At 44.9% G+C, this 27,936-nt stretch overlaps 1 protein-coding gene across 2 annotated transcripts in view; it reads right to left on the bottom strand.

Annotated features, from left to right (window-relative positions):
- SNX29 (sorting nexin 29) overlaps positions 1-27,936 on the bottom strand; it is a 682,594-nt gene that overhangs the window by 121,864 nt on the left and 532,794 nt on the right. The window contains exons 20-21 of one of the 2 annotated variants that reach the window (XM_088474250.1): positions 11,197-11,336; positions 7,160-7,223 (exon numbers count right to left, since the gene is read on the bottom strand). In XM_088474250.1, coding sequence (XP_088330376.1) covers positions 7,220-7,223; positions 11,197-11,336 — 144 coding nt within the window. In that variant the 3' untranslated portion in view covers positions 7,160-7,219. Of the gene's footprint in view, positions 1-7,159; positions 7,224-11,196; positions 11,337-27,936 lie in introns of those variants that run through there. The other variant, XM_088474249.1, reaches the window with a different exon arrangement.

Genomic DNA, 27,936 nt, shown 5'->3' with positions numbered 1-27,936 from the left:
TCACAATTTTGTCCTCCGGCAGAAAGACCCTTTGTTGCCGAGAGTCCAGTATCGCCCCCAGGTGCACCATCCGCTGGGTTGGTGATAGAGAAGATTTCTTTCAGTTGATCACCCATCCGTGCTCTTGTAGGCAAGCTACTGCCTTTCGTAGATGACTCAGTAATGTCTCCTGCGACTGAGCAAGTATCAGAAGGTCGCCCAGGTATGGCAGGATTCCGATTCCCTGACACCTGAGACAGGCCATCATGACCGACATTAGTTTCGGAACACTCTTGGAGCTGTGGCCAGCCCGAAAGGTAGAGCGTGGAACTGCAAATGCTGTTGATTTACTGCAAACCTGAGAAACCTCTGGTGTGGTTTTGTGATTGGTACATGCAGGTATGCATCCTGAATATCCAATGAAACCATGAGGTCCCCTGGTTACATTGCCAGCATGATTGACCGTAAAGTCTCCATGCAAAATTCTGGTGTCCTGACAAACTTGTTGAAAGTTTTCAGATTTAGAAAAGGTCTATACGACCCATTAGGCTTTTGGATCTAAAATAAGGTTGAATAGTAACCCATTCCCTGTTCCATCACAGGGACTGGGACGACAACCCCTTCCTTCAGAAGGGCCTCCACCGAATCCTGGTAGGCCCGAACTCAGACTGGGTCGTCCAGTAAATCAGCAACCATGAACTTCCCCAGGGTCGTCCGATGCCAGGCCCGGGAGAACCGTAGCAGTTGGCCTCCATCCCTGACATCCTCCAGGTGGAGGCCCGCCCCATCAGCCAGCAGACTTACCAGCTGGTTTAGATGTTGGATGCTTGCTTGCCCAGGACTTTCTGGGCGGTCCCTTTCTCTGAAACTGCTGTCTCTTAGCTGAGGACTGTTTCTTTGTCTCTTGTGACCGAAAGGACCAGGACGGCCACTGTCTTCTGGACGTAGAGGTAGTCGGTAATTCTGCCGATCTTGGTGTAGCCAGTGATGTCATAATCTCATCTAATCCTGGACCAAAGAGCAAGTTACCTGTGAATGGCAAGGACTCTAGCGCTTTTTTAGACCCTGGATCCGCTCTCCAGGGTTTCAACCATATGGTCCTATGGGCTGCCACTGAGTTAGCAGACACCCTCGATGCCATTATACCTGCAACGATGCCTGCTACACCCAAGTATACAGAAGTTCCTGTATCTGACCCAGCAAAAACTTCTGTTCTCTTGTTGGGTCTACAATCGTTTCAGCCACAGATTTGGTCCCATCTTCCATTGCCTTAGCCACCCAGGCTATCGCCGTGGCTGGTCTGGTAATTGCCCCTGATAAGGAAAAAATTGTCTTCAGATAATTGTCCAGCCTCCTATCCACACTGTCCTTTAAGGAAGATGCCATTGGGATAGGCAATGTAGCACTCCTGACCATTCCAGTAATATGAGCGTCTATTGTGGGGGAAACCTCCCATTTGCTACACGCTCTCTGCGTAAATGGGTAACTAGCTGCAATCTTTTTAGTAGACGAAAAAGACTTGCAAGGGGTCTCCCATGCCTCAGAAAAAAGATTTGTTAATTGCTCTGAGTGCGGAAAATAATCTTTCGCCACAGCCTGACGTCTAAAGACCACTTCCTTAGAGGCCGGTAGGACCTCCTCCTCCTGGATATTGAGGACAGACCTCACTGCCCTTACCAAGGCTTGAACATCCACCAGGGATTGGTAATTATCGTTCAACGAGCCTGACTCAGAAACCTGAGACTCCTCTTCTGATGAATCAACCGGGTCTGACTCTGGAGGAGACATATGACGACTCTTATGCCCTCTTATCCTAGGCCCCTTAGGAGAGGACCAAACCCCTTGACTTGGGCCGCCCACCCCAGGCCAACCAACATTCATAGGGGGTACCCCCATAGGGAGAGCCCACCGTGGGAATGCCATAGCCTGAGGTAACTCCATAGCTGGAGTCCGCCCCTCTGTGACCTTGTTTATTAGGAAAGACAGTACCTCTGGAGTGACAGCCACCCAAGAAGGCCCGTAGCTCATACAGGATTCGCAGTAGTAACAGACACGCCACCTGTTTACTGCAATTTTTACAGAACCCTTCCAGATTCACATCCTGTTCTGATAAGCCTGTAGCACAGGACTTACAAAACACCAGTAGTGATGAACTTAGTTCTTTATCAACTGACATAATTGCAATACAAAGTAATGTGACTTTTTACTATCAGTGACACACCCTACCTTCAAAAGGACAAGGGGAAACACAGGAATAATACCTGACAGTTTGTGAAATATAGGCAGTGTACATACAGCACCTGGCACACAATTAATGCATAAAGACACGCAACTGCATACGCAATGTGTACTCAGTCAACTAAACCAGTATAAAATACAGTAAGTTGACGAGTCGCGCCTGACATTAGTTAGTGCAATTGGGTTAAATATGTTAATCCACTCTAACTTAAATGCAATATTGTGACATATAAACCATGAGGAAATAGTAATAATAATATCTTTTTACTGGTATAAGATGCAAAACTGAATAGGGTAACAATACAACAAATAACAGATATAATGCATACAAGACAAATTACATATATTGTGTGCCTTTAAAAATAATTGTATTATCCTTAATAATCGATATATGAAAAAGATGTTAAAGTCTGTAGAGGTGTGGCATCCCACACTTCTGACCTGATGATGGAAGAAATTCCTATATGAATAAATTATCTTAGTCCAGATCAATCTTCTAATCAGTGATAAAATAGTGTTGCCGTTGGCATGCATACGTCTTCACACTAGTGGTGACAGTATGGTACCTGTGCAGGCATGATAGAGATCTGGGATTGCGGAAAAATGGGGAAAGGAAAAAATAGACTCCGGACTGTGCTGCCCAAACTAGCTGGACGTACGGCTGTTCACCTCTTCCAAGGATCTGACCGTGGTGCTGCCAATGTTGCAGCTATAGCCTGGGGAGGAGACCTCCTCACCTAAGGACTCCTAAAGGAATAACTCAGCCGGGTGCCCCCTCCTCTCACGGAGTCTTAGCTTACTCCTCTGAATTCACGCATCCCGTACTCGCATCTAGCCGCGTCGTCTCCTCACCGTGCAGACGTCTCTAGGTTGCTGGTTCTCTTTACCCCTCCGTCCGTCCTTCTCTGTCCCGTCCGGGGGTATAGCAGCCCGGTGGTCCTCGCTCCTATCCGGTTTGTCCTCCACGCGCGCTCCGGACCATGTACGTCCTCTGCCTTCTGGGTCCCGTGTCAGTCTCGTAACAGCCGGCAAAGATAGTTGCACTGCGAAAGTGAAGTGGATATACTGTGCTGCTAGCTCCTACACGTATCGACCCTCCTGGGTCTTCGTCAGAGAGTATATGGATCTCTTAATGTGTTGTCTCTTAAATACCTTGTCTCTATCACATCATAATTGAATACAATAGTGGCAAAAGAGAATCCTCAATCAGGCTTGTCCAATTGAAGATGTTAACTAATTAAGATAATTTAACAGTATTCCATAATAAATTGTATGCACAAACATTTACAAACTTCTACATAAAAATGATTAGTGTTTACACAGATTGTTAATCTACTGCAATATTAATCCATATACTCCCTGACGAAGACCCAGGAGGGTCGATACGCGTAGGAGCTAGCAGCACAGTATATCAACTTCACTTTCGCAGTGCAACTATCTTTGCCGGCTGTTACGAGACTGACATGGGACCCGGAAGGCGGAGGACGCACATGGTCCGAAGCACGCGTGGAGGACAAACCAGATAGGAGCGAGGACCATCGGGCTGCTATACCCCCGGACAGGATGGAGAAGGACGGACGGAGGGGTAAGGAGAACCAGCAACCTAGAGACGCCTGCACAGTGAGGAGACGACGCAGCTAGATGCGAGTACGGGATGCGTGAATTCAGAGGAGTAAGGTAATACTCCGTGAGAGGAGGGGGCACCCGGCTGAGTTATTCCTTTAGGAGTCCTTAGGCGAGGTTGTCTCCTCCCAGACTATAGCTGCAACATTGGCAGGACCACGGACAGATCCTTGGAAGAGGTGAACAGCCGTACGTCCAGCTAGTTTGGGCAGCACAGTCCGGAGTCTATTTTTTCCTTTCCCCATTTTTCCGCAATCCCAGATCTCTATCATACACGCATAGGTACCATACTGTCAACACCAGTGTGAAGACGTATGCATGCCAACGGCAACACTATTTGATCACTGATTAGAAGATTTATCTGGACTAAGATCATTTATTCATATATAGGAATTTCTTCCATCATCAGGTCAGAAGTGTGGGATGCCACACCTCTACAGACTTTTACATCTTTTTCATATATCGATTATTAAGGATAATACAATTATTTTTAAAGGCACACAATATATGTAATTTGTCTTGTACGCAGTATATCTGTTGTTTGTTGTATTGTTACCCTATTCAGTTTTGCATCTTATACCAGTAAAAAGATATTATTATTACTATCTCCTCATGGTTTATATGTCACAATATTGCATTTAAGTTAGAGTGGATTAACATATTTGTGAGTTAACATATTTAACCCAATTGCGCTAACTAATGTCAGGCGCAACTCGTCAACTTACTGTATTTTAGTCTATGTCTGTTAAGGATTTGGGTATCCTTGGATTGAGTTGCTGCCCAACACATTGAGGAAGCACGGAGGTTTAACAATATATGAGGATATAGAGTATGCTATATACCAAACCCAAGGGAGAGGGTATACAGAGAGACTGACCCAAACCTCTGAGAACTCCGCTACAGTTGCCGGGAAAACGCTAAACTGTGCACTTCTCATGCACGAGGAGGTCCTTTATACCAGACGCTGGAATCCTAGCTGGAAGTTAGCGTCTCCCCTAAGCTGCGTCTATTGACGGCCGGGTACGCTGCACTACAAAGTGGCAAGACGTCGACCAGTGCGCACTAGTGCTTCTTGCCACCCATCCCCGGCAACAGACGATAAGGCCCCGACCACCGTAGTGAGGAATCTTATTTTAGAACGTCTTTCACACGCAGCAGCCTCTAATGCATCTCAACACCAGAGGCTGGGGACTGCTTGCGCATGATTCCCCGAAGGGAATCCTTACCTGACATCTCCATTTCCCTGACCACAGTCCCGGACCTCAGCGTCTTCCAGCTGCCAGCTAAGCCATGCTGAGGCCGGCCGAAAACACCCAGGGCACACAGCGATCTGGTGTATCGGCCGTCGACGGAGGTAGATGGAATCTCAGTAGAGCGTCCATCCTGGCGCCAGTACCGCTAAACTCATAAAGTTTCATAACTTTAAGGTAAGAAAAAATAAAAAAGCTTAGGATAGCACTCCCACTGTATAACAGGTGCGTCTTGCCGCGTACCAAACGAAACAACTGAATGCCTGTGGCTGGGGGATATAGGGAGGAGGACCAGTGCATGCTGGGAGCTCCAAAGCTTTGCTGTTTGGTGCAATGGACGTCGTACAACTATATATCCCAAGGTAATTCCTGTGGACCCTATGGAATCCGAAGAAGAAATAAAGCATAATTTCAATCATTTTCTTCTGTTCTAGCCGTCCTGAGAGGTCACTTAAAGAACATGTACCGCTGCAAAACAGGCATCCACATGCAAAGGCAAATGGGAAAAGCCAATGAATCTCTCAACAACATGCCCGAATGAGTGATAAGGTTTATGCGGCTCTGAGTGCAAGTGTCTGGGAAATACAGCACGTAGAGCAATTACCTCAGTATGCACGTAGAGAAATGACCTCAGTATGAACGTAGAGAAATTACCTCAGTATGCACGTAGAGAAATTACCTCAGTATGCACGTAGAGAAATTACCTCAGTATGCACGTAGAGATATTACCTCAGTATGCACGTAGAGAAATTACCTCAGTATGCATGTAGAGAAATTACCCCAGTATGTACGTATTGTTTGTTTTTTTGCACTGCTTTCTTCAAAGTATTTTCATACTTAAAAATCACAAAAGGATCTCTCATTCAGACTGCTGCCGCACTACACACACAGGAGTCAGGGCAGACAACTTGTGCCTGAGAAACACCTACACATGTTGCAGACTTGTTAAAAAAAAAAAAAAAAACAACCACCATGTTGAAAAATATATGTATAAAAATAGGATGGTTTTATTAAGCCATGTAAAATAAATAAATATATTTTTCGATGATGGCAGGTTTTAGCATATGCCGAATTTCAGACAGTGGTGATGAATCACAAAAGCAGTTTCTATAATTGTTTTCTTTTGCATGGTGTAATAAAGAGAAATTATACTTTTATACATAATGCTTTTCTGCAGCATGTTTGTTTCTTCAAGAAGACTCCTGCTGTTGTGTTTCTCCTGAGACACACCAAGGTTGCATGACAGTATTGCTTTTACCCCCTTGTGTTTGATAGAGTATATACAACAAAATACATTTCCTATACCTCAACAATCCTTTTACAAAATAGACAGTTTTACATTGTCTAATGACCACAAATGATTTAGCCCATGGGATTCTCATTACTAAGTGCAACCACAGTGGGATTAAGGTGCAGGCACAAGGGACAGGTGCCCTAGGCCCCACTCTCACAGGGGGCCCCCCAAACCCAGGAACAAAATGTCACTGTCAGGACCATCACCAGTTGAGTAGCCGGGTCGCACTGCTTGGTGGGTGATCAGCAAGACCCAATAATTAGCCGCTTGTACCTTACCTGCCTCCTCACATCAGCAGCTCATCTCTTCCCCCTCCAACAAAAAAATATAAATTCTGATCGTGTAGACTACAGCTTAGTCTGAACTTGAAGAAAAGTGTAAATGTGACAGACAAGTAGAGCCAGCATCACATACATCACATACATGAAATGAGGAGAGCCTTGAGGTGAGTGGCTGTAACAAGGAAATAAATCTCACTAGACAAGAAGGGACAGAAAAACAATGAAAGGTGTAATATTACTATTATTCTTATTATTAATCTTTACATCTTGTCTCCCACATTATGTCATGCTACATTAAGTATAACAACATTTACATTAAGGTGATCATCTCCATATACTGTATGTGTGTGTGTATATATATATATATAATATATATATATATATATATATATATATAATATATATATATATATATATATATTTTGATAGAAGACTGAACTGTGGCGCTTGATCCTAATTCCGGTTTCATATTCCAATACAATTAGTATTTCACACTAGAATCCTTCTTATCAGAAGTGGCAGCTCAGTCCTAGTCACCGTTAGGTTAGGCGGTATCATCTAGGGATACAGTAAAAAAGAAAGGATAAAGAACAATCGGCTATTGCCCGTACCCTATGTACGCTTGTTATAGAAGTGTATAATGCAGAATACCATCATCCAAACACAGTTCAGAGTGATGAAGCGGCCTCGGGGAACCCTCAGACTCCAGAACGCCCCACATGTACCCTTGGACAGCAGCCTTATGAGTGAATGGTGTCCACAACGTGATGTAATTAGCATCCAGTGTTATTCATATAAATGTGAAACACAATTATTAGCCCTGATCTAATTGTATATTAGACAAGCATCTTCTTGTTGATTTCCACAAATGGACATTAATAGAATATAGATTTATGCTGCAGATAGTCTCAATGTGGATTTAAAGTAATATCCCCCTATATATTTACATATAAATATTCATAGTATGTATAGTCCCCCTTATCTAACCAACAAAATGGCGCTGATTGTAAAGGAGACATATATGAATATAATGGCAGTAGCCATTATATAACAAGCGTAAATAGGGTACAGGCAACAGCCAATTGTTCTCTACATTATCCTATTGTATCACGAGATACCACACTATTGGGTGCTTGACATTTCCTTTTTACTATATATATATATATATATATATATATATAATAAAGTCCCCGTTCAGGGGTCTGTCTGTTCATTTGGGCTAATCTCTTGAACCGCTGGACAGATTTTGATGGGGTTTTCAGTAATCTACACAGTATTAGGCATGGAAGGTTTCAGTTTATGAACCATTCATCCGAGCAGTGACAATTTTTCTGAAGCAAGTCACAGAAAAAATTGTTGGGCTGTGTGAGTGACTGGCTGCTGCTGGAGGGGCGAGGGCTGCGCTCTGATTGGCTGTCTGAGACAGTGAGAGACAATCAGAGCTAGCAATGTGCCCTGTTGCTTAGCAGCAGCCTAGAGGGGAGTGAGTCCGGGAATGAGCAGGGTCATGTCTGAGGCAGACAGAGAGTTAGAAACAGCCTCCAATGAACTCATGAAGATGCCCTGATGCAGACCCAGTAGCCAGGAAGGTGCCAGGGGAGGCATAGCTATCAGGATTTTAAGAAACAAACAACCATCAGAAAACCATTGAATGATTATCATTCAATGGTGGCAAACATTGGACCACCACCATGGAATGGTAAAAGCACTACCATCGAAACAAAAACATTGATGGTTAGTAATCTAACCATCAGATTCTGATGTCCATCTCTACATGGAACCTGCAGGTGGACTCCGTCCACCACTCCTCCACCGTGAAGTGCTCCCTCTTTAGCCTGATGTTCCTTCTCAGCCATAAGCCCTCGATGAACAGGAGGCACCGTCCATGGAACTCAGCACTGTTCTCGATCAGGGGTATCACAGTGAAGAAGCTCAACAGGAAGAGCAGGAAATACAGGGTACATTGTGCAAAGAGGACATTGCTCATCACCATGTTCGCAGCCGGGGAGGGGTGTGCATGGAGGCTGAGGAAATATGCACAGGTGCTCCAGCCCAGGGTCGATGCTGCTAATAATGCTTACGATAGCTGCATTACAAGTCTCTCATCCATGATCCTTCTGACCTTTCCAGAACATCTCAGTGGCCAGGCCCCAGCCAGCAGCAGGAGGGGTTGTGGTGACACTGGTAAAATGTAGAGGGCAGGTATGAGAAGCAGGGGGTTGTGGAAAGATGCAAGGAGTTGTTGTGAAATATAGGATGCTGTGGTGAAATGCAGGGGGCAGGAGTGAGAAGCAGGAGGCTGTTATGAGATGCAGGGGGCTGTGGTGATATGGCATAGGTTGTTATGAGATGCAGGGGACTGTCAGGATATGGCATAGGTTGTAATGAGATGGAGGGGCTGTGGCAAGATTAAATTGCTCCTGTACAAAGCTGGGGCAGGTCGCTAGTATAGACAGAAAAATACTTTTCTGCCCCTGTGACTTTATGTAAAACAGCACCTTTTTGTATTGGTGTGAATAAGGGCTACAGTACACTTCCTGGGTTTAGACATATTGCAACTGCAGAATGGGGGGATTGTGGAAAGAAATCAGTGTCACCTTGGGGGAATGGAATCAGGGTAGGAATGGTCTGTATAGGTTATCTTAATTTGATATGGACTGCAATGCAGTTTGACCTTAGGATACTGATATGTTTCCATCTTGTGGGAGCAGGTGAATGTTATGTTATATGCTACAAGCTCTGCAAAATTACAATATTTTGCACTATTGCATTTAGGTAAATACTAGATAAATATTCTGTATATGATGGAATTTGTCTAACTGCAATATTGCCTGCCTACTTTTTAATTCTCTTTCTCTCATGCTTGATGACTCAATGCCCTTAATTTTAGACCATATCAGGGCCCTGTCTTACGTGCCCCTCAAAGTCTTAATTTAGCTGTGAGTGTAACTACTGTATTTCTTACGCTGTATTTTCATCTAATGCTACACAGTGCTTTACGTAAATAAATCCACTTCGAGCTGAAATGGACATATGTACAGTATTGTACGTTTCAGGCTGAAACTAACAAACAGTGATCAAAAATTGTGTCTCATCTGCTGTTTCCCATAGACTTCAGGGTAAGTTCAACAGAAATGAAAAATGTGACATTTCAAGCTACAACTAGGCTCATACTTGCCTACCTTCCCGATTCGGCTGGGAGCCTCCCGAAAATCGGGTGCCGCTCCTGGCCCCCTGGAAAGTTATGCAAGCCTCCCGGTGGCCGCAGACCCCTCCGGTGACGTAATTTACGCTGAATCGCGGCATTTTGGTCCCGTCCCCTGCTTCACAATGCCGGCAATCTCGGTATTGTGTAGCGGGGGTGGGGCCTAAATGACATAATCGCGTGGCCACGTCCCTGTGCCACACCTCAATGCCGGCGACGCCCCCTGCTATTGCTGATCTGGCTGCCCCCTCCCGAGAGGGGCAGCCAGAATGTCGGCAACTCTGACTTAGCTTTGTGGTCGTTATATTGAAATTACTATCAATGTACATCTGTTAAGAGACAATTGATAATCAGGTTTGGTACAATGTAAAAAAGAAAACCCAAAACAAAGAAGTAATGTACTGTTTACATACAGTATATATATATATATATATATATATATATACACGTATGTACATCAATAAGATAATGCTCGCACAGTGCTATGTACACGTGTTGCAAACTTTAGCAACTAGTTTTAATTGTCTAATCTCTACTTGAAAATAAAAACCAGTGAGGATCTGATTGGTTGCTACAGGTTATATTTAAAGTATGGCATTCATAATTTACACCTTCATTTAACAACCAGTACACATTAAATTCTGCATTATTATGTTGAGCAATCATTATAAATGCACTTACTGCGGATTTCTGTTCGCACCAGGCACTCAACCTGGAATTTATTAGCCGTTAGCCGTGGGCTTACCAGAAGAGAAAAAGGGTTTGTAAGTACGGGGGAAAATTGAATCCGGCCCTAATTGTTTACTATGGTTTAGTACAAACTGTGACCCTAAATGGACTATAAGTATATGAACCCTTACAGTATGTCATACATTAGCAGGTAATGGTTACTCGTTTTGAAAATAGATCCTGTAACTTTTTGTTACCCAAAGATAACAAATACATACATTACATTAAGGACATGAAACACTGCAAAGAGCATATAATCATGCTGCAAGTAATAATTCATAAGTCAAAGATGCTATCTACTGTAAGCTAATGCATATCAAGTATTTGTGGTAATAACATCGCATGTTAGAAATCTACAGTATTTCTAAAACCTCTGCGTCACCGAGAGAAAATTACCATCTTAAAGTGTGCCTGTCATTTATACACAGTATGCAGTATTGCAGCCATTTTGTGAGCTTAATCAATATCAGTGAGTGACATCATTGATAAGGAGCACGGTCATAAATATTATAACCCCTAACAAAATGGCTGCTTTCAATGTGTATTAGCGACAAGTGAACTTTAAAGGCAATAGGAAAAAAAACTGAAGCAACTTACATAAAAAACGGCATTAGCTGTGTTAAGCCTTCTTTGTTAGGTTTGGCAGCAAAATCTGGCACCATCTGTATGACTTTGTTCATGACATTTCTTAAGTAATTCTGAAGTTGTTTCCGTCGCTCCTCAACAAACTTTGCATCCTGGAGAATAAAAAAATATATATATGTATATACTGCATATCTACTACATAAACATGGAAATTTGTCCTTCTGTCATTCTGTCTTTCTATACAAACCCACAGTTTACAAGCCAATATCGTGAAATTTTACATATGAGTGTATTAAAACACTGCAGAGGCAACTAAAATTTTTTTAAATTGAAATTAATTACTGTTAATTTTTAATTAATTAAAAAACAAAATTTTTGCATAGCATTCGCCCTCTACAGGTCAAGTCAGGAATTAGAAAAGGATTTAGCCCACAGTTTACAAGCCAAGATCTCTCATGGTTCTACACCTAAAACACCAAAGAAGAATAAATGCATTGTCCCGTTTGGTTTATTGTTAGATGCAGATTTGGACACCATTCTTCTTGGGCCATCTGCAAGGTCAATAATAAAAATATAAAAATTTTATTTGTTTAATTTCATAATTTGATTTTATAACATGCATTTTGCTGCATACCGTATATACTCGAGTATAAGCCGAGTTTTTCAGCACATTTTTTGTGCTGAAAAAGTACCCCCTCGGTTTATACTCGAGTGAAGTGTAGCGCTGACCGGACGGAGTTCGGTCAGCGCTACACAGCACAAACACACAGCCGCCGGAGCCGGCAGCTGTGTGTTTGCTGTAATCAGCAGCCGCTGAGAGTCTGTCAGACTCTCAGCGGCTGCTGCTGCTCCCACTGCGGGAGCCATCTTCCGGCTCCCACAGTGGGTAATGGGAGAGACGTCTCTCCCATGCAAAGCGGCCGGAGGAGCTGTTAGCGGCGGGACCAGGAGCGGGAGTTTCAGGTAAGTGATTTTTTTTTTAAATTCTTATTACGTCTCTCTCTACTGGGGGGGGGGACTACTGGGGGCACTACCGGAGGGCGATTACTACAGGGGGCACTACCAGGGGGCGATTACTACAGGGGGCACTAAAAGGGGGGATTACCACTGGGGGAACTACCAGGGGGGGATTACTACAGGGGGCACTACCAGGGGGGGATTACTACAGGGGGCACTAAAAGGGGGGATTACCACTGGGGTACTACCAGGGGGCACTAGAAGGGGGGATTACCACTGGGGGTACTACCAGGGGGGATCACTACTGGGGGCACTAAAAGGGAGGGATTACCACTGGGGGCACTACCAGGGGGGGATTACTACTGGAGGCACTGAAAGGGGGGATTACCACTGGGAGCACTACCAGGAGGGATTACTACTGGGGGCACAACCAGGGGGAATTACTACTGGGGGCCCTACCAGCTGCTGCCATTTCCCACCCTAGGCTTATACTCGAGTCAATAAGTTTTCCCAGTTTTTTGTGGTAAAAGTAGGTACCTCGGCTTATATTCGGGTCGATTTATACTCCAGTATATACGGTACTAAGGAATTATGGAATGTTATTCTGTAGCATATAATCTAAGTCTCTGAACATCATTTACTATGGCTCTCACATGGAGTTTACAGTACCTTTTAAATGCTGTATGAATTTATTAGAGATGAGCGGGTTCGGTTCTCAGAGAACCGAACCCACCAAGCTCGGATCTCCCTGCCTGCCCCGGATCCCTCACCAGAGGCAAAATGTTGTGATGCCGCTGTCGGGTCGCGAGGATTTGTATTAAGTGGGCATAATGCTGATTGGCTGAGAGAACCGTCTGTCACGGCTCTCAGTCAGTCAGCGTTAAGGCCATTTATTATGCACATAGGAAGCAATATAAGATGGCGCCCGCCATCCCTCACTGCTGACACCGCCGGCACCTCCACCGGCAGCATCCCCCGCTGCCGACACCACCGCTGCCGACACTGACGGCACCCCTGCAATGCTGCCCCACATACTCAGGACACCCTTAGCGACCACCACACTGCCAACACTCCCACACTGAGGACACCACTAGCACCCCTGCACTGCCGACAGTGTCAGCACACATGCACTGAGGACACCGCTGGCACCCCCGCTCTGCCGACACCGCCAGCACCCTGCATTGAGAACACCCTTGCACTGCCAACAGTCAGCAAACCTGCACTGAGGGCACCGCTGGCACCCCCGACATCCTGCATTGAGAACACCCCTGCACTGCCGACACAGTCAGCAAACCTGCACTATTGATATTAAGCCAGGCTTATTATGAGTCTGAATATGGTCAAAATTCATATCTGCATCCATGAGAATATATCCATCTGATTTACAGTAAGGCCCATAAAGATGGCAACTATACTGGGATGCAAAAACGCAGCTCTGCAGCACAAATTTTTATTTATACTTGCTCATGCATCAGCTTACACAACTAGATGGTGTCAACAGTGGTGACCAAACGTTTTTGTCTACCTCCTTGGTTGCTGTACCGCACTATGGAACGCAAAGAGGCTACTTCCGGTTCATTCCTTTGTCAGCCCCTGAAGGGTAAAACCGACTGGATGAATATTATACACCGTGGAGACCCTGAATGCCGGAAACAGCTGCACAAGGAACTGGAAGTAGTTGCAGTGCATTTCATAGTGCGATCCAGCAACCAGGAAGTACACAGTCATCCTGGTATCAGAGCAACAGAAGCTCTTGGCCGTGTTTACACTGTACATCCGACAATTTTGAATGCTTCTATCTCCGAAGTTTGCTTTACACCGTTACAGGTCCTACTTCCTTCAAAGACCTTAGGACTGTGGATGGGGAAGTTTGTCACACTTTTCGTGAGGCCTGCCTAAGGAGAGGTTTGTTGGAGGATGATGTGTAAACAAACATTCTTAAAATCACGGGCAACGCCGGGTACTCCAGCTAGTATATTTTAAAGTTAGTTTCAAATACATGCTAGTCATGTGTAGCCGTGAAAAGTACAGTGATTACCCATGCCTAAAAACAGTACATTTACTAACTGAACCTGAAGATGAGGTCAGTTGCACTCAAGATTGCCACGTACAGTACAGTTTGAATGCATCTGAAAGGGGTCACTGGGCTTGGCTAGGTCATGCTCTTCGATTGTTCTGCATAATGCTGCACAAACATTCAACTCCAAACGGCAAGTCTGTGATACCGTATTTAAATGAACTAAAAAATGCAGTTACTGAGCGAATCTCTGCTTTAGTGCAAGCACAGAGCAAACTGACAATTTTTTTCCAAATGGTCAAGAGATGTCTTTGAACTTGAAACCTGTTGTGATCCTTTTATGTCACTGTGGCCAATCTTTCTAGTTTTGCAAATAAAAGCCTAGATGTAATTTAAGTAATAATTTTATAGATACGTATATAACTATTTCAGGCTAGTCACTTACCAACATAAATAGCAGTAATTTAATGTACCTACAAACATTATACTTTGTTTTTTTTCTTTACAGAAGAATATGAATTTTCAGAGAATAAAAAATAGCTTGTTTATAGTTCTTCACAAGGTAAAGAAAATCTACTCAAACAACTGCATAATATGAGGGTGCACTCACATTTACTGAAGCCAAGATGGGCAATGTTGGGCAATTAGAACGCTCCCATCAATGGTTACTGTAGCATACAGTGTTATCACAATACAATAACTACTAAGGGGACACATTTCTTAAAAGAAGGCACTCAATTCTTTCAAATGAGGGTGTCACCGAGCATGTAGATACTAGGATGGGAGAGATCTGGTACATTTAGTGCCTTCCACATCCTGTCGATTTACTAGAGTTTCCACAAAGCTGTGTGATATTGTCCAGTCATAAGCACTAAGGGCCAACATGATTCCAATTATGGCGCCCATGAGTTTATTAAAGCCAGGTTGAAGGATGTGCTCACCCATTACTGGGCTTCATATTGATTTCTGTTTTCTAATCTATTTATAACACTACTTAGGGGGCACATAGTTTGAAAGTGTGTGCCCCCAAGTCTCTAGGTGCCAGGATTAGGGGCATAGAGCAAATTTAAAGCTCTAACACACTCCCTGCCTTTTAAATGGTCTCCAGTGTTTTCCTTGTCCCACCGACAATTACTACCATACTGACATATAAATATGCTTCTCCCCAACTTGATCTCCTGCAGTGCTGAGGATGAATGTGACTCGAGCTTAGCACTTTTGATGTACATGCTGAGGATGAGTCACCCTCATTCTTAGCACTGAAATGATTCAAGACAATTACTGTTTGATATCATATCACAATCAGAATATTTTTGAACAAAAATGGTCTTGGCTCACAGGTACTGTGATTTTAGTATAAATTGGTAGACAAAATCCCAATATTTGTGAGAATGTAGCATATCATTCATGCTAGCCTGTTTCAGTGGGATGCCATGGCCTGAATGATTTTTAAGTACTAAAATGCACCCTGCCCTTATGGAGGCTTCCCGCTAAGCTCGGCAGGCTCAAGGCGCCTTGCCTCTTGCTGTACTGTTGCTGCATGTGCCTGGGATGCGGGGTTTGGTGCACCTCTCCCTGTCCTGCTGTCTTCCTCATGGGCCGAAGTGTTTCATCGGGGAGGGGGGAGTTGTGGCTGAACACTCTCATGTCGGGTGAATAGATGCCATGCACACGGCATCTGTTCACGGTGCAGGAAGGGTTTGGGGGTAGCCCAACATCTCCATGAGTGCTGGGCACACCCCAAAGAGCAGGCTTGGCCAACCTGTGGCTCTCCAGCTGTTATGAAACTACAAGTTCCAGCATACTCTCCCACAGATCAGCTGGTAAAGCATGCAGGATGGAAATGGGGGCATGACACAAGACCATGCTCCTCCACTTTCTTGTGCACACAGATGTGGCCTCTCTAGTGACCAGTGCCCTGCCCTAGAATGAACACTAAGAATGGTTTGGGCAGGTATACACTGCATTTTCCTGTTTAGGAAAATGTGAAGCCACTTGAATGAACAAGACTTGCCAAACCTTACCAATCAGATACAAAATTACAGGTAGCATAATGAATACCACAGGTAGCAACAATACAGTACCTCATACTATATACCAGAAATTCTCAATTCAAAAACACAGCCATCTATACACAGTTACAAGCACCATAGCTCTCAAAAATACAAAGGTTATATTCGGTTTTAAATTTAGGTGCGTGATCAAAAAAGGGAAGTACAAAGAACAGTTGGACACTATAATATGTTATATGTAACAACTCATTTTTACATTGGGATGTTGCTCTAATTGTTATGCTACTGTACCTTATAATATAAAAATAAGCATTTATTTAAGATAGTTCTTAACATATATACTTGAGATGTAGACTTCAGCCAACATACAGTATCAATTGAGTTTCACGTTTATATTGCTCTCTGCAAAACTGTTAATCCTTAATACTGCATGTTGATAATTTTAAGTGTCTCTCAGCAATAAAGGACCAGTTAATGTACAAACATTTTGCAAATAATACAAATAACTGTAGGATTTTTTTTTTGCAGACTTCACTCTGATATCTGCTGTAGTAGAGATGGAAAAAAAAAGTCTTTATAATTAATTTAACCAGATAGAATGAGGAATTCAGGGTGTGGACTGAAAGATCTACAGTATTTAGATGGACAGTCAATAGGTCGACACCAAAGGGCCAAAAGGTCCACAGGTTTAAATGGTCGACTGTTATGTGGTCGACAGGGTCAAATGGTCAAAAGGTTGACACATGCTTTTTTGATATTTCAACCCTAATCTTCCCCAACCTTTCCTGTAGTATCTAACCGTCCACTTGCGCAGCCTAACCATCTGCTCAGTGCCTAACCCTCATCCTAAATATAATGAAAAACCACGTGTTGACCATTTGTGTGACGACCGTTTGACCATGTCGACCAGTTGACCCCATAGATCTAAGTTCATGTTGGCCTTTTATCTGTTGACCATCTGGTGTCGTCCTATTGACTGTATCTAGACTCTGTAGATCTTCCATCCCTGTACCAAGAATTCATGTATGTGATGGCATTGTTCTTTAGCCATTTACTATACACAGTCTACTGACATCTATACAGGTAGTAATAAAAAGATGGACAATGAATTATTACTTTGTAATCTGGTATTTATCATCTTCACTGATTACATTATCCATTCCATTCTTAAGCAATGATACCTCACCTAATTGTTATTTATGTGGATTTATATGAACAATCATATAAAATAAGAGTTTCCTGAATAGTCTAAGCACTGCCACTGGCAATATCTTTAGAATAAAGCCTTTGCAGTGCTGTCGTGGAGCCTGTAAGATTTATATATCCAGTGATCTGTGAGTTTGGATAGATCAATATTAGAAAGGTTCTAATGATGTAACATTGTTACATTTACTATATTCCTGCTAGAAGTGATATTGAAGAAAACATAAAAGAAAAAGAAAAAAAAAGAAAAAGAAAATAAACAGGTCAACGAGTTAATTGCCAGAGAAAATAACATATTGTTCTTACTATACTAATAGTCTAAAGTGTAGTTTAATTGGGTGTCTAAAGAAAAAAGTGTTGGGGATTTGGCTGAGTTTGCTATGTGTGGTAAGTAATTAGATTGTCATCAATTAATTAGTCACATAAGATCAATCCAATGACAGATGGTGGGACAAACAATTGCTTAACAGTCCAGCCCAAATAGTGTACTGTATTTGTAGGTTTGTCAAACCACAATAACTGATCTTTTACTCTTGGAGAAATTAATATAACCAGCCGTGGCTCCTGCCTTTGACAGCCAGGGGGCCTGTAAACAGGGCCGGTGCAAGGGTGCCTGGCAGCCTAGGCAAAATGTCAGCCTACTCCCCCCACGTTCCTAGATCCAGACGTTCCTACCGGACCCATCACAGCTTACTGCCCTCCATACACTGCCCCCCCTCCCCGGATTAATGCCCCCTCTAGATCAAACTGCCTCCCCCTCAAACGTCACTGCCCCCTCCAGAACAAAGTGCCCCCCTCAGAGCTCACAGCCCCTTTATTCTATCCCCACTCATTGCTATGAATGTCCACCCTCAAAGCCCACACTAACGCCCCTCACAATGCCTCCACTCACATCTCACTGCTCCCCAGTGGCGTAACTAGGGCAGGGCAAGCGGGGCACGTGCCCTGGGTGCCATAGGACCGGTGGCGCGTGTGTGTGTGTTGTCTCCTCCCCTGCCGGCATCCTCGTTAATGACAGCTGCCCTCCACAGTCCGCAGAAGTGCTCCCCTCCATCCCAACAGCTAGCGTGGCCAGTGTTAGACACTGAGCCTGTGCTGGCTTTCACTCAGAGGAGGCACTGGGACCCCCTTGCCCTGGGAGAGAAGGGGGCGAGACACATCTAGGGCGGCACAGCGGGAACTGCCCGATGTCCCGGCAGCAGCCCAATCCACCCCAGTTCGTCCTTCCGACACTGCCAGGGTGCGAGGGAGGTCAGGTGGTCTAGAGGGGCGGGCCAGAGATAAAAAGTCCAGCGGGCCGCAGCCGCCGCCTGCACCATGTAATATCAAGGATATTTCTTGTATAGATGGCTCAGTGGTGCCCTCCAGTGGGCGGCACCCTTAGGCAGCTGCCTAATGGTAGCACCGGCCCTGCCTGTAAATGTTAACAGGCACAGGATTGTGATCCTGCACATGCGCACCAATTAACAAGCGGGTGACTTCTAGGGACTGCCCTTAGAAGTCGGTAAGGACTGCCATGATAGGGGGAGGGGGGGCATTTTGCTTAGTTTGCACAAATGGCCTTTATCACAAGAAGCTGCACCTTCTTGTGATAAGGCCATATGTGCAAACTAAGCAAAATGACCCCCCCTCTCCCTATAATGGCAGTCCTTACCGACTCGGTAAGGGTAGCATATGTGCCTGAATCAGATTTTCAGAAGTTAACCTGTAGCAAAACTAATAACTAGAACTCCATACGGTAAACATTGTGTTTCTTGGAAAATGAGCAAATAATATCCACACTAGTGTCAAAACCTGTACTTCAGTCACTATGGGCCGTATTCAATTAGCGGCGAAAACGGGAGTGTTTTTGCCAAAAACGGCAATATTTTTGCCAAAAAACTGCGATATTTTTGCCAAAAAACAAGCAAAAATGCAATTGGCGAAAAAAAACTGGAGAAAAGTTTTCTCCATTCCAGACCAGGCGAGAAAAAAAGCAAAATCACTATTTTTGGCCTAATGATAAATTGCCCCCCCAAAAAAATTGTGTAAGCTCTCACGAGCAGGGCCCTCGTCCTTCACATGCTTTTCCTCCCCCTACTTATACTATAATTTCAATAACTCCCCAATTGGCACCTAACACTTGGTTGCTGACGCCCTGCGCGTGTAGTTCAAATCCAGACAGCGGAAGTCCGGCAGGGGTGAAGATCCCAATAGCTAATTAAGGTAAGTACTGCTAACCTAATTCCCTATCCTAACCCTCCTTTAGGGGTGCCTAACCCTAACCTCCCCCCCAAGTGCCTAAACCTAACCCCCCCTTCCCCGCAGCCTAAACCTAAGTCTACCGGGGTGGTGCCTAACCCTAACCTCCCCCCGGGGGTGCCTAACCCCGCTGTCCACGCCCGGCTTACCTTCGTTTGGTATGCCGGGGGTCGGGCTCCCAGCTGTCAGTAGTACCTTGCCGGGATTAAACAGTCGGGAAGCCAGCGGTCGGCATTTACCGTCGGCTTCCTGACTACATCCCCGCCCTGCTGCTTGTGTTATGCAGCAATTTTTATAAACCATGTCCTTGTCCTGCATTGTTTTGTATTACTATTAACTGTTTTTCTTGTGTGCTCATTTATGTACTATGTAAGGAGCTGCGGACCTCTTGTGGCACCATATAAATAAAGGATAATAATAATAATAATGTCAGTAAAAATTATGTTCCAGATAATTGGAGGGTATAGGCAATAAGGCTCCTGATTACCAAACTCCATAAGTACTTGCAGATGACCAGCTTGATGCATGTTTTACAATATGAAGAGGTAAGACTTTGAGGATGCTTTAGATGCAGTGTCACCCAGTAAAGACAGGTCCTTAATTTATGAATATGAAAACCCCCTCTATAATGCAGCAAACAATGCATCCTCTAAAGGTAAAGGGTTTAGCTGTTTAGTAAGGGTTTCTACAGATAATGAATAATATAGTCTAACATTATTGGTGGAGTCGCAGGAGTGATAATATGCCTTCCCCTTGTGTACTGGTGCACGTCTGAATGTGCAAGCACTGAGACACCCACTTGTCATGCCACCATCAGCCGCACCATCGGTCTGACCAATGACACTTGTACCAGCCATATGGCTGGTCACCGCCCAAGAACGCCCATCAGTTTGCAGCTCAATTTCTGATACTGCCTGAGCCGATCGCAATAGCACCTTTGTGCGTACACTTAGGGTACCGTATGCTCCGTCAGAGTTTTCAAAATGTTATGCGCAGTAGCAAATAATCACTTAGCTATGTGAACATAGTGTTCGGTTTGCTGCAGAATCTGCCAGTAAATATTTCCTGGCAGGTTTATTGCTTTTAGAATTTTGTTTCTTTCCATGGTCTACGGCCAAATGTCCAAAGCTTCCACCATGCAAAGGAACATTAAAAGATTTCCCCCATTCTGGGGCATGGGCTGGGCAGGTATGGAGTAGGACACAAGTCCCTGTGCTCTCCACTCTATGTATCCTGTTTACCTATTTGAAGGGGTTGTAGTTATGATCCTGGCAGCCGGGATGGCGGCGCTAAGAATACCGGTGCCGGAATCCCAATCACCAGTCTGAATCCCAGCACCGGCATTCCGACGGTAAGTATTATGGTTAGGGTCTGGCACTAGGGGGAGGGTTAGGCTGTGGGGGGATAGGGTACTTACCTAGTTGGGTCAGGATTCTGGCTGTCAGGATACCGCTGTCAGTATTGTGACCGCCGGCATCCCGGCCTGCCGGGATCCTGTACCCAACACATCTGAAGACATTGCCTTGGGACAGCACACTCCATTGGCCTCTCTGTTTTCCTCTTCTTCCTCTGTTTGCCCCAATGCAGTCTCCTTTGGGTGATCTAGCATTGTGGGCATCCATCTTTGCAACAGCATAGGCCGCCATTTTGCATCAGCATCTCCTGGGGCTTTTGTCAGCTGACATTTTGGAGTGCATCTCATATCTATTCGGCTACTCTCAGTACTCCCTACTATCTCTTTTTCACTGTGGGGTAGTTACCAGGCATAGAGGCAGCAGTGTTACTATTTGTACTCTCTACCTGTTGTCTTTATGAACAGCGAGGGGCTGCTAATTTGATTGACAGAATGTACCGTTTGTGGGTGCACAGGGGAAGGTGCTTGAAAACGGGGGAGTGGAGATCCGAACGCAGGCGTGCCTAATGGTCAAAAGGGCGTTTAATGGGAGTGCATAATTAGTAAAGGAGCGTCATCGACCACGTCACTTGGTTGTCTTTTAGCCTGAACTGCTCGCAGTGATAGTGGTAAGAAAAACCTATCACAAGCACTGCGAGCAGTTCAGATGCCTTTCGATGTACCCGATTAATCTAATAAATACCGGAGATGACGTGTGATGCGAACGGCAAAGGGGCGTCTTTACAAAATAGCGAGCGCATTTTTCGTTCGCTCGCTCAGAGGCGTCAACAAACCGCAAAGAGCGAGCGCTCACTTTAAATAGCCGGCCCCTTTTTTGGAACGACCGTCCGCAAATAGCGTCCGGCTCTGAATCAGGCCCTGAGTCTGAGGGCCTGATTCAGCAAGGATTGCAAGTGCAAAAACGCATGCACCCCGGTCGATTGTTGCCTTCTGCTCATACGTATGCATCGCAGTGCGCCTGTGCGAACCAGGGACTATGCAGACCTATTTCAGAGTGATTGACAGGAAGTACTGTTTGGGGATGGTGATGGGGGAGTGGTCTGAGAAACACAGGTGTTCCAGTGCGTTTCAACGCAGTTACAGGGGCGTTCATAAATTAGCCACAGCGTCGGCATACACAGCATGAGCTCTAGCTGCGTACAGGAAGTTTAGCAGTTTCTGGGTAAGGTCTGACCTGCCTTAGTTGTGCGTGAGGCTCCAATGGTACTCGATGGTACCAATGTTTTTGCAGACTTGCAAGGTATTACGGATGTGAGTAAAGGGAAGCGGGCGTCTTTAGGTTGTGCTGCGGTGGCATTGCGATCACAGTCAATTGCATCATTTCGCAGCAGAACTGCGTACGCGCTTGCTGCCACGATTGCATCAGCGATCCTGGCTGAATCAGGCCCAGAGTCTCCTGAAATACAAATGTAGCAGCTGTTGCGGCCCATTACAGATTCTTAGAAGTGGATGATGGACTGTACTGCCAAGGTCCATATTAATATATCACTGATGAGACAAGATTTGCAAAATATGAGGTATCATATAGAAGAAACCGAAAACAAGATTTCCACATTAGAGGATACTATTTCTCCTGTCCCAAGGTATGTAAAGACCTTGGAGTTTCAAATGGCGGCCTGTCAGCAAAAGCTAGTGGACAATTAAGGACAACTCCGCGGTAATAATATTTGTCTGTTTGGTTTGCTGTAGCAGACAGAGGGCTCTGAGCTGGAGCACTTCTTAGAATCATGGTTAATAACCACCTTTGGACAGTTTGCATTCACTCCTCAATTTGCTTTTGCAAGAGCCCACCTGATCCCTACAAGGGCATTTCTCCAGGGGCACCACCGAGGCAAAAATTCTGCATTATAAAGACTGGGACACTGTTCTTCGTCTTGCCAGGACAAGAGGCCCTCTGGAATTGACTGGGCAAGGGATTGTCATATTTCAGGATTTCCCCCCCGGAGTGCAAAAGTCCACAGCAATGTTTGTCCAAGTCAAAAAATGCTTGCGGGATGTACAGTACAACTTCTGTATGCCATGACTTTTCCTGCCAGTTTAAGATTTGGCTCAACGAGTAATGGGTCCCTTGCGCACTGGATAACTGACACTAGTTGTTGCGGGGAGTGCTGCGAGTAGAACAGAGGTGCCTCGTCCTCTTAGGTTTGCAAATAGAAGGGAGTGGTTACCGCGCTCAACCCCTGGATGGTGTATTTGATGCTTGTGTGTCTATAGATCAAACTGGTATGTGGGTTATAATGTAATTTATTAATAGAATACGATATGGACTTTTATGTGTCAAAGAATAAAGTCACAGTATTACACACAAATATACAAACATACAAGTGAATACATTCTGAATGGTACAGTTGCAGTAGGTCAGAATAAAGTATTAACACAAGAATATAAATGCCTGACCGGCAGTAGACGGCAGAGTGCGGCGTCCCGCAGTGCTGTTATAGTTAGTTGGCATGCGTATAGAATAATGAAGTCGGTGGTTAGTGGTGAAAAACAAGGGATATGCACGGTCCAATAAGGTGCACAGATCGGATATAGAAAAAAATTGTTAAAAGGTTGAAGAAACGTGGCCAGGAAGAGTTACTGTAGATGATGGTAGTGGCTGTTAATGCACAATTATTTGGATAGCTTGGAGAGTGAGGTAGAAACAGAACAGGGGGGAGGACAGAGTGTGAATCAGTCTCGGCAGAAGTGGATCAAGTACCTTTGCAGATAGCCTCAGTTCCGGTATGCCTTATTCGGATGGGGCGCTGGATGGTTGTCAGCTGGGGTGGTATGCCGGCTTCCCTGCAGTGTGGGCTGCAAACGACGTGCCTGATGCGGCTGGATCGTTGGGCACACTGGGATGCCTGGATGTCGGCTGGTTCAGTCTGGCCACAGCTTTCCTTCTGTGGGTTAGTCGCGGGGGGGGGACCGTTCCTTCCTCCTAGCTGGTGATGCTGGGGACCGCTGGTCTGCGTTCCTCCTTCGCTTCCGGGTAGGCGTCCGGAAATCCCGGTCACGTGACGCCGGGAGCTGGGGCTGCTGGATGGTACTAGTCGTATCCTGCTCGTATGTTCGGAGATTGTGGGTGTGTTCCAACGCGTTTCGGCCGGGTTGGCCTTCCTCCAGTGTGCCCAACGATCCAGCCGCATCAGGCACGTCGTTTGCAGCCCACACTGCAGGGAAGCCGGCATACCACCCCAGCTGACAACCATCCAGCGCCCCATCCGAATAAGGCATACCGGAACTGAGGCTATCTGCAAAGGTACTTGATCCACACCACTAACCACCGACTTCATTATTCTATACGCATGCCAACTAACTATAACAGCACTGCGGGACGCCGCACTCTGCCGTCTACTGCCGGTCAGGCATTTATATTCTTGTGTTAATACTTTATTCTGACCTACTGCAACTGTACCATTCAGAATGTATTCACTTGTATGTTTGTATATTTGTGTGTAATACTGTGACTTTATTCTTTGACACATAAAAGTCCATATCGTATTCTATTAATAAATTACATTATAACCCACATACCAGTTTGATCTATAGACACACAAGCATCAAATACACCATCCAGGGGTTGAGCGCGGTAACCACTCCCTTCTAAGACTTGTCTCAGGTTGAAGATTCCAAGTCTATCAGGTAAATTTAATAAGAATTGAGTTTGGTCGAGATTGCAATCTCGGGTGAGTTTAGGCGTGTTTTTCATCTCGCAAATTTAATAAAGGCAAACTCTGCTGAGTTTGGGAGAGAGTTCTTTAATCTCATTTGTAAAACTCGGGTGAGATCGCAAACTCGAATCAAATACACCGTTGAGCAAACTCGGAAGTACTTTCATGAAAAAGATGCTGCTTGCAAATTTACCCAAATTCGAGATTACACCTTCCGCCCTATTTCAGTGCCAAAGAAGAATGTGATTCAGTGAGCAATACAACCACCCAGCTGCTAGTGTGCATGTGACCTGTGCACAACCTGGCGCGCTGGGCAGGTGCAGGTTCACTGTTATTGTCAGCAGATTAGTGATTTCACTCCCCTTCTAGCGGAGATACAGGATTCTATAGCTGTTACTAGGTTCTCCCAAAGAACAACGTATGCATAGAGAAATTAGCACAGAGATTGCATTTTTCTTCCTGTATGAAGAATCAAAAAAGGAATACCCAGGTGGTGGGCTGTCCTTTCATCCTTCTATAGTACATCATCCAGAGACTCAGTGGTAAAATGTGTCTCCTTACATGATATCATGCTATGATCACCATTTCTTTGTTCTCTAACCAGGTTCGGTGCACAGGTTTTGCACCTAATAACCTGAGCAACCAAAGCTTGAGAGGTAATAAGAAACTGCACACTAAAGAACAGACATACTATAAAAATTCACATACACAACAAAACAAAACAATATGATCGCTGAACCAGATCGCTTGCTTATGAAAATGTTATGTACCCTACATATACAAAACAGTAAGGTAAAATGGATATATGCAGAAGGAGTTTTATTGTAGAAAGCAGTGAAAGCCCACAACATATATTGCAAGCTTGTGGGAAAAAATGCTTCATTATAAAGTAATTTGGGGTCTATTTCTGACTAAATGCCATTTTCCCCAATAAGTTTCAACTGTTATTGTCACTAAGTGATGTCCTCTTGACAGGACAGCGGAACTACCTATGAAGCCTAAAAATAAGATTTAGACAATTTTAAGAATCCCTGCTATTCAAGAAATGCCTATCTTAGGAGGGGATCGGTATAAATGACCCCTGGACCTATGTCCGGCACTTCAAAACCCGATGCCGGAAGACCGGCAACAGTGAAGATCCTGACAAGTAATTAAGGTAAGTATAACTAACCCTCTCTCCCCCCTAACCTTCCTTAGGGGTGCCTAACCCTAGCCTCCCCCCCTAGTGCCTAACCCTAACCCTGCCCTGTAGGTGCCTAAACCTAACCCCCCAGTTTCCGCAGCCTAAACCTAACCCTCCCGGGGGGTCCCTAGCCCTAACCTCCCCCCGGGGGGTGCCTAAACCTAACCCCCCTTCCCGTAGCCTAACCCTAACCCTCCCGGGGGGGTGCCCCTAACCCAGAGGTTCCCAAACACGGTCCTTAAGGCTCCCTAACAGTTTAGGTTTTAGAGACATCCATGGTTGAGCACAGGTGGTTTAAATCAAATTGACTGAGGTACTAATTAAGCCACCTGTGGTCAATTGTGGATATCTCTAAAACCTGAACTGTTGGGGAGCCTTGAGGACCGCGTTTGGGAACCTCTGCCCTAACCTAAACCTCACCCCCCCGCGGCTGTCCACGCCCGCTGCCCGGCTTACCTTTGTTCGGTATGCTGGGCTTCGGGCTACCAGCGTAGGGATAATGATAGGCGTCGGGATTTCGACGCCAATTATTAGTCCTGTCAGGATTGCACAGTCAGGAAGCTGGCAGTCTGCATTTCGACCGTCGGCTTCCTGACTGCATACCCTTAGGAGAGATCAGAGATCTAATCTGCATTAGACAAACTAACACTGCAGACCCCAATCTCCATTATTCACAATGGGGACTATGGTAATGGCCAATTTATCAAGCTCTGAAAAACGGATCTTATTGGAACATGGCCCTGATAGCTAATGCTGGGTAAACACTAGATCAGTGATTCCCAACCTCGGTCCTCAAGGCACACTAACAGTCGTCCTGGTTTTGGTGATATCCATGCTTGAGCACAGATGGTTAAATCAAAATAACTGAGGTACTAATTAAGTCACCTGTGCTCCAGTATGGATATCCTCAAAACCTGGACTGTTAGTGTGCCTTGAGGACCGTGGTTGGGAACCCCTGCACTAGATGATATCTCGTCCGATCCAGCAGAATGGACCGACATATCGGGCACATTGTCTAGTGTGTGCCCACTATGTCGCTGACGATGCACGCTGCCGCACGTCATCAGCCTCATCCTCCGTCGGCCCTGCATGCAGGTCCGACAGGAGATATCATTAGCGGGGGCCATACTGCTGAATGCAGCATGTCCCCCACCGTTGCTGCCTGTAAGTGCATACACACTTGCCGGCACCACCACCAGGTCCCGTCGCTGACGATGTCTAGTGTGTACCGGACTTTACGCCATCTTAAGATGTTATTAGGCATTGCAGCCTACAATGTAAACAGACATTTTCAGATCCCTCTCCTGCAGCCTATTCTGCACACATGGCTGGCCAAGTAAGAACACCGTAAGAGTAATCTTTCGCTGCTGCAATCAATGCCAAAGTATTTTTTACCATTCGCATGGTAGTTTCTTTTTGAAGCAGCTGTCCCTGCATGAGAAATCTTGTGGCTGTGAATAACGGCAATAAGAGATATTCATTACCTGGGAAAAATTAAGGGTCTTAAACAGACTACTAGATTTTGTTCCTCCATCATACTGGACTGGGCATAGGGGCCACTCAATGCCACAAAGATGGAAAAATAAAAACTGAACTGGAACAACATGATTACATTAAATATAGGGTACTGAACTGGTGCAACAAGAGAAAATGCCAAACCTTGCGCTACAAAACATTGTGAACACAGCTGAACCAATAGCACACATTGGTGTGAGGAGTGTCTACTCTAACTAGTGCCACAAACAGTAATGATGTGAGAGGTGTTTATCACATGCCATAAAAGGCTTCTGGGAGTGTTGATTAAATGATTTTGGGGCCTATTCATCAACACTAAAATAACGTTTTTAAGGACATTTTCCTTAAATAACGTTATTTTGGTATTCATGAACAGACTTAGCACAGGAGATATCACAGATATCTCCTTGCTAAGTTCCCCTGCGTTAATTTCCACACTCCCCATACATTAGTATGGGGATGTGGAAATTGTGGTATTCATCAAGTTCCGAAAATTATGAATTTTCGGAATTTGATGCAGTTACTATTCGCCACTGTGAGGTGGCGAATAGCAG

This window comes from Taudactylus pleione, unplaced genomic scaffold, assembly GCF_031769625.1.
Source record: "Taudactylus pleione unplaced genomic scaffold, aTauple2 ptg000149l, whole genome shotgun sequence".
Lineage (NCBI taxonomy): Eukaryota > Metazoa > Chordata > Amphibia > Anura > Myobatrachidae > Taudactylus > Taudactylus pleione.
Note: the sequence above shows the minus strand (reverse complement) of the source record. Positions and strands in the feature narration are given on the sequence as shown.